Raw genomic sequence first — 7500 nt, 5'->3', positions numbered from 1 at the left:
TCCCTTCCTTCCTTCTCTCCCCTCCCTCCCTTCCTTCTGTTTCTCTCTCTTTCCCCTCCCTTCCTTCTTAGAATCTCCACTACAATGTTGAAAAAAGTATCAATGATGAATATCCTTGCCTCATTGCTGATCTTAGAGAAAAAACATTCTGGTTTTCACCATCAAGTATGCTATTAGCTAGGAGTAAATTCTCTTTTATGTTTAGTTTGTTGAATGTTCTTTATTGTAAAGGGGTGTTGAATTTGTCAAATTTTTTCTTCTGTGTCTGTTAAGATAGTCATGTCATTTTGCTTTTCATTCTATTAATGTTGTACACATTACATTGACTGATTTTTGGATGTTAAGCCAACTTTGTATGTCTGGGATAAATCCCACTTGTCTTATATATCCCTTCTTAAAAACACCCTTCAGATTAATGTATTCATTGTTGAGACTTTGGAAATCTTAAAAGGTGGCTCCTGCCTTTAAAAGCTAGCAATCCAAGTATGAAAAGGCAAATAACAACAATGCAAAGCACTGCATGCCCTCTCAGGGAAGATACAAAATGCCAAGGGCATTACGGGCAGTGGTGGCAGGGCCAGAGAGGCTTCTCAGAAGAAACAGCCTTGAGGTGGATCTTTAAGGCGGCTTTGAGAAGGCACCCCGTGCACGGAGGGAGGCAGGTGCAGAGGTCCAGACGTGGAAAGTTACTGCAGGAGTATAAAGACGAGACCTGAACAGAGCAAGCATATGCGCTGCAGGGTGTGGGAAGAGCACACAAAGCATGGGAGGAGCTGAGTGGGGCTGAAGACAAGGGTCTGTGCTCCAGTTAGGATCAACAGGGACAAGACTCAGACCATGCTGGAGATGATGAGAATGACGGCTCCTCCTGCTGTGTCGTGCTTGTCACGGAGCAAGGCAGGCTCCGCTACCCACAGTTCAGGGTGCAGAAGAGGCTCAGGCCTATGAAGTGCCAGCCTCAGGTCATGCAGTTGGGGTGGCCAAGTCCATATCTGAACCAGGTTATCCTCACTTCCAAGACTCCTGTCCTTATTTATTTCTCAGTTTCCTTCCTCCTATAAAACCAAGAGGTTGGATGGAATAATCTTTGAAGTTCCTTATACTTTAAAATTCAATTCAGCAGGTAGTGGGGTCATTAAAGGCTCTGCATGAGAGTGGCCCAGGCACTGTGCCTAGAAAGCCGACTCCTGAAATAGCAGGTGGAGTGGGAGTGAACAGGGGGCTGGGGAGACCCATGAGGACTCAGGAGGCCCTCCCAACATGGGTACACCATCCTTAGGGAAATATACCACCTGCAAGTCTGAATAGCCAAAGTAACACAGACACAAATGATTCCTTCAATGGCACTTGTCTCAAGCTCGTGGTAAGACCTGTCTTGAAGCCCTGGCTACCAGTCCAGGCCTCGCCAACATTTGAGCAAACATCCTTTAGCGCCCCTGAACCACAGCAACTCTAGTAACTCTCCAGCACTGACTGCTTGCTATGTTCAGGTCTCCTCTTTATACTCCTGTAGTAACTTGGGTAACTTTTAGCTGACACAAGTGGGCAAAACAGGCATTTTCCTGAAATTCACTTGGAGCCACCATTTCCAAACACATTCCTTCTCTAAACTCAGCCCTGTGACATTCAGTCTTTCTCTTGATTTCTCCCATTCCAGAAACTCTTTCATATGAAGGAAATCATAAGGAAGGACCACCACTACCTCTGTGCAATTCCAATGAGGTTTTTGTTTTCTATTACTTAGCTAAACATTAATGAAGAACCTGTTTGATGAGATGTTAACATTTGAGTTAAAAAGGATTTCAACCTCACACCCCAGTCTTTCTGATACAGTCTGGACACTCTCATAAATAAGCTGGAGAACTGCAGCATTGGTAGTAAGAACAACCACGGATGCTTGCGTGCACGGGCCGATCCCTGTGTGACACAACGCCCCGGCTGCCAGGAGTACCTGCTCACTGTCACCCTTGCTGGTTAAATAAGCTGGGGTGGTTAGATAAGGTAGGACAAGGCCCCTGGAGATGCTAAAGGGGACTGTGGAGCTGGGAAGGAGGGAAAGAGGAGGAGGAGGAACAGGGTAAAAGTGGGGAAGGAGCAGAGAAGTCGGAGGACGCTGTTAAGGGGAAGTGTGGGTATGTATGTGGAATCAGGGCCTCCATTATCTAACCACCCCAGCCGGGGAGCTCCAGGAAGGCCCAGCTGTTCTGGGTTACAGGACTCCACTCTGAGCTTCATGTGTTTTTCTTCTTTCCTCTTCAGGAGTCCTACTGTGACAGGAACTATCTTTATTCACCTCTCACAGGTGATGATTCTGAGCACAAAGGGATAGATAACCTTCCAAGACCACACAGCCAGGTGGATAAAGCCTGGACGTTCTGAAGATGCCAGCCTGTGGCACGATCACACAAGGGATCGGAGAGAAGAGGGCTGAGTATTCGCTCTCCAGGGTCGGCCTGAGGAAATCCCAGGGAGAATGGGGTGCACACCGCAGCACAGCTGCTGGCCCTGGAGGCAGGAAAGCTGGAGCCCAGAGAGGTGACATGACTTGTTTAAGATCACACGACGTCCCCTCGCAAAACTAACACAGGACCCCAAGCCTCTGCTTCCCTGTTGTGTGGCTGGTTCAGCTTGCCCTCAATGTGGGTCCAGGCAGTGGTGGGGCCCAAGGAGCCCCACCAATCAGAGCTCAGAGAGTGCCTCTCTTGTTAGGGCAGACCCATGACAGCTCACTGTACAAGCAAGTGTCCAGGCACAATCATAAGCAAGGAGGGGTTGAGGCCAGGGCCCTGGGAAACATTCTCTACACGTTCTGCAGGGCTGACTTCCTGGCTCTAGAGGAACATGAAGTCACAGGGGCAAAACATGCTTGTTTAGATGTATGCTAAAATAACCATGGTTTCCAGCCTTCAGAACGTGAGACTAGAGGGGGTCACAGAAGGTCTAGGGTTTCCTGGGAACCAGTCACAAGTTATCTGGTTGTGTGGCCTGCACTGAAGTTGCACCTTATACAGGCCCCTTCTCCTCCACCTCAGGTGGTCATGGCAACAAGAAGATGCCCAGTTGCTTCTGTTGCTTGTCTTTCTTCCCAGAACTGTATCCACACCAGACAGCACAAGGAGGCAGACTAGGACCAAATGTCAGAGCCTGAAATCAGAAGCAGCCTACTGCACACCCTGGAGATGTAGAAATCTCTGCTTTCTTGGAACTTCTAGCTAAGTGGAAAGGAGGCCCTTATCCTCAGAAGGTATAGTGGGGAGCGCTTGCTCCTTGGCCATGCAGCACAGTTTCCTCCTCTTCTGCACCGGTTACCGCAGCATCATTTCCTGGAGAGCAGAACTCTCTGACATTCTCCAGGACATCATGATTGTCATCGGATGCTCAGCTTGTTACTCCCACACATTTTGCAAACCCTCAGTTGGAATTTTCACAGGAGACTTAGTGGTTAATAAGTGAGAACGTCATTTTTTGCTCTTTACTTCTCTTTGATAAATAAAAGTCATAAAGGGAGGGACTTAGAATCAATCGTGCAATTGTGTGCAGCATTGATTTGGTGTCCAGCCTCTACTGCATGTTTGGCGTTCACCCTGTCTGTTCATGCTCTTAGCCATCCTAAGAGGTGAGCTCTCTTACTTTCCCCATAGCAGGGGCTTGGGGAGGTAAACCTCCTGCCCAAGGAAGAAGAGGCCCAGGACAGACCACGTTGGCTGCAGCATGGTGAAAAATCAATACCAACAGCCCATTCAGAATTTTCTACTTTGAAAGAGATTGGAGAAGTTTGAAACTTCTGTCCATATCTAATGCTGATCTCATGGAAACAGTTGACAAAACTCTTATGTTTGGAGACAGGGAGTTATAACATTACCACTAGAATGTTTTCAAGTCACAGCACTTACTATACTCACCACTGGTAGAAAGGGACATTTAAAAACCACTCACCTTTTCTCTCTGAATTTCGGAAGGGAGTTCAAAGCCTTCTGCTGCAAGAAATACCCAGCTAGACCTGAATTTCATGTTCCTGATTTCTTTACTTCCAAGTTTTTCTATGGCATTCTTTGCATCATTATTCAGTCTGCGGGACAAAGGGAAAAGCATGTGAGCATCTCAGGGAGATGTGGAGGGCAGTGGGGCCCTGCTCTGGGTGTACTATGCTGTGCGCCCTTGGACGGAGGTTTCTAAACACATTTATCTCCTGCTGCAGTGCATGATACACAGCGGCAGCTAAGAGGCACACGTGCTTCTTGAGGATGTCACATTTCTAGTTAACCACTGGACATCCAGAGCCATTTTAGATCCCAATTTGGGACACAGAATTCTACTTCTCAATTCTGGAAAGCCCTTGTGCTTTGGGGTTCAATCACAGGCCCACTCTCAGCCAACACAATTTTCGGCTATTGCTCTGCCCCTTGTTTACTGACCACAAAATAAGGTGGAGAGAAGTTGCTGAAAGATGAAAGCAAACGTCAAAACTGCCCCCTTTTCATAATCAGAAAAGTTCGCATCAAAAAGGAAAAGAAATGTAAACAATACTGCCACTGCAAACAGTAAGTGACAGGAGGGTAGACAGGAAAGTAAACAGTTAAGTTTAGATTGTTGTAAGTGAGTGAAATCAGAGTTTTTCAAAGTATGTGCTGAGGAACTTCGGTTTGGTAAGATGCTCCATGAAAAAAGGAATCTGAGGTCAGATACATTTGGGAAATGCTGTGGTCAGTAGCCCTATCTGGGAAATTCACAATGCAAATAAGCACTTTGAAGGTTCTTAGATATTCTGCAGCAAAGACAAAGGTTTGGTTTACTTAGTAAGATACACCCTGAGAAGCATTGACCTACATCCACTTCTAGTACAGTATTGAATGTGTACGTTCATATTTCTTTATTCTCTTCTTCTGTGTGTTTTTGGTTTTTTGTTTGTTTTTTTTTTTGAGTCTCACTCTGTCACCAGGCTGGAGTGCAGTGGTGCGATCTTGGCTCACTGCAACCTGCGCCTCTCGGGTTCAAGTGATTCTCCTGCCTCAGCCTCCCGAGTACCTGGGACTACAGGTGCATGCCACCAAGCCTGGCTAATTTTTTTTATTTTTAGTAGAGATGAGGTTTCACCATGTTGGCCAGGATGGTCTCGAACCCTTAACCTCGTGATTTGCCCATCTCGGCCTCCCAAAGTGCTGGGATTACAGGTGTAAGCCACTGCGCGCAGCCTCTTTTCCTCTTTCTATAGGGAAATTATCTCAATTTCCTTTCACATTGCTGTAAGTATTAATGCCGCCCTGGGTTTAGGCTTTCTGTCCAGAGGTTAGTTTTTCTGTGCTAATTATGGTCAACAGCGGCTTTGTCTTGATTCCTTGAAATACTCCTTTGATTTAGATTCTAGTACTTCTGTGGTTAGTGATGTAATATTTTTAAAGAAATGTCATCTATTTTGTCATGATCTTTCACTCTTTTTCCTTAGAGATGTACTTTGCTCCTGGACTTTCTACTTCTCCCCAGAGGATGTCACTAAGAGGCCCTAGCAGTCTCTGCCCCAGCTGGCTTCTCTTGCCCACCGCTGTGACACATCTACACCCACTCACCTTGTGCTTCCGTCGTCATAGGTCACCATGAAGAGCAGGGATTTTGGAGGAGCACTCTGAATAAACTTTGTCATCGGTCCAGAGTTATCTATTGGGGGATGCAAGTCAGTTTTAGGGTCTTTGCTATTCACTGAGGCTCTGCCTTGGGTGCTGGGCTTCCTCCTGCACCTGCGGTCTGTGTCCACCCTGAATCCTTGGGGTTCTGCTCGCTGCTCAACCCTGCAGATGGTGTGCTAGCTCTGGACATGTGAACATTCACTGGGTACCATGGGGACTATCTGAAGTGAGTGGCACAGTGTAGAAGGAAAAGAACTAGGCAGAACACTTGCAATAGGTGTTCAGGGTGGTAGTGAAAGGGGGTCAAGATAAGGAGCTTTTGTTTGACCAACAAACAAGAGAAGTAGAACCTCTGGTAGAAAAAGAAAAAAAAAAAACCCTCCTTAGAAATGAGATCATAAAGATTATATTAACCAAACTCTTAACAAGCAGCAGCCTGTGTGGCACAGGTGGAGTGTTCTCTGCGGTCACTGATAAAGCACCACACCCACACCATGACCACTGAGCAGAGTAGCCTTGCAATCACACCTCCCTGCGCAGGAGAGAGACTCACACAGAACTCAAACATGAGACATGTAGAACATGGGCAAGTTTGTGCCAAGAGACTTATCTATGCCTTATAAAATAAAGATAAACCACAAACCCTGTTACTCACCACTGTGGCTCATTATTTACTGTTTTGCTTAGGTTAACTGCAGAGTAAAACTGTGTCCTTCTCAATGGGTGGGTGCAGGCGTTTTCTATTCTTCGTCTTCACTATCTTTATAAAAGCTTGTTTTTGACAGTCTCAGTGATATATAAAAATAAGAGGGGATAGTATATCCTGGCCAACAACTGTAGCCAAGAGTCAGTGCCCAGAAAGGAGAGACCATCGAGAGAGACTGGGCACCTGTGGGTTCTGGGAATTCTTGCGCTGTGTCCAGCAGAGCACTGTGAGTCACCAGCAGTAATTGTGACAGCTTTCAAAGGATGATGATATTTAGGGCTGGATGCTGGTGACTTTATTTTACATATAATGTATGTGTTTTTTTTTTTTTTTTTTTTTTTTTTTTTTTACGGAGTCTCGCTATCACCCAAGCTGGAGTGCAGTGGCCGGATCTCAGCTCACCGCGCCCGGCCACTGTGTCTCCTTCTTAATAGGCTTTGACATCAACCCAAAGCAAATGTTTCCTATTATTTTATCTATTTATGGAATCTACATTGTTTTCTGAATGCTATTCCTTTCGTTTACCAGTTCTAGTAGTCTGGGTTTGCTCTTATTTCTCTTTACTCTAAAATGGTTTTTTTTTTTTTTTTAATTTGTAATGCAAAACTTAGTGCTTGGTTATATACAGGAAGGCATTGTTTTCTAAAAGCACTGGTTTACAAAATGGAATGTGCACACTACAAGGAATGTGCAAATGATCCTTGAGGATACAGGAAGGAAGTGTTAAAGTTTCTATTTATTTTGGTAACTTATAAACTTTCTATTTGTTATGGTGTGAGTTTTGATGTATATAGTCAAGCCATATACTAGTACATGGGATAATGTATAAATAAACATGTAAGTGTCGATAAGTACTCAACTATTTTTTACTGAGAGGGCTTTAGGCTTTTTTTTTTTTTTTAAGTTTAAATACCACAGTTCAAATGTGTGTTGGTCTTATCTATGTAATTGTTATGTGTGCTCTTCCAGGGAATGGTGGTGTCTTATGTCTCTTACTCTGTCCAGAGGACCTTGTATGTATAAATGCTAATAAATATTTATTGAACTCCATTGATAAATGATTCCATTCTTCAGACCATGAAGCTAAGGACTACCCTTTGAACATACTTTGGAAACATTTTCATTAAAGCTAAGAATGTCTCAGAAATTTTTAATTAAAAAATAAAATTGACC

The 7500-nt window shown here is 44.8% G+C and overlaps 1 protein-coding gene across 1 annotated transcript in view; it reads right to left on the bottom strand.

Moving 5' to 3' along the window:
- Positions 1 to 7500, bottom strand: part of FAM3B (family with sequence similarity 3, member B) — a 52787-nt gene that overhangs the window by 7415 nt on the left and 37872 nt on the right. Inside the window, exons 5-6 of the mRNA XM_011954220.1 lie at positions 5565 to 5783; positions 3937 to 4069 (exon numbers count right to left, since the gene is read on the bottom strand). Coding sequence (XP_011809610.1) covers positions 3937 to 4069; positions 5565 to 5783 — 352 coding nt within the window. The remainder of the gene's footprint in view (positions 1 to 3936; positions 4070 to 5564; positions 5784 to 7500) is intronic.

This window comes from Colobus angolensis, unplaced genomic scaffold, assembly GCF_000951035.1.
Source record: "Colobus angolensis palliatus isolate OR3802 unplaced genomic scaffold, Cang.pa_1.0 Scaffold38, whole genome shotgun sequence".
In the NCBI taxonomy this organism is placed as follows: Eukaryota; Metazoa; Chordata; class Mammalia; order Primates; family Cercopithecidae; genus Colobus; species Colobus angolensis.
This window is presented reverse-complemented; position numbering and strand designations above follow the sequence as displayed.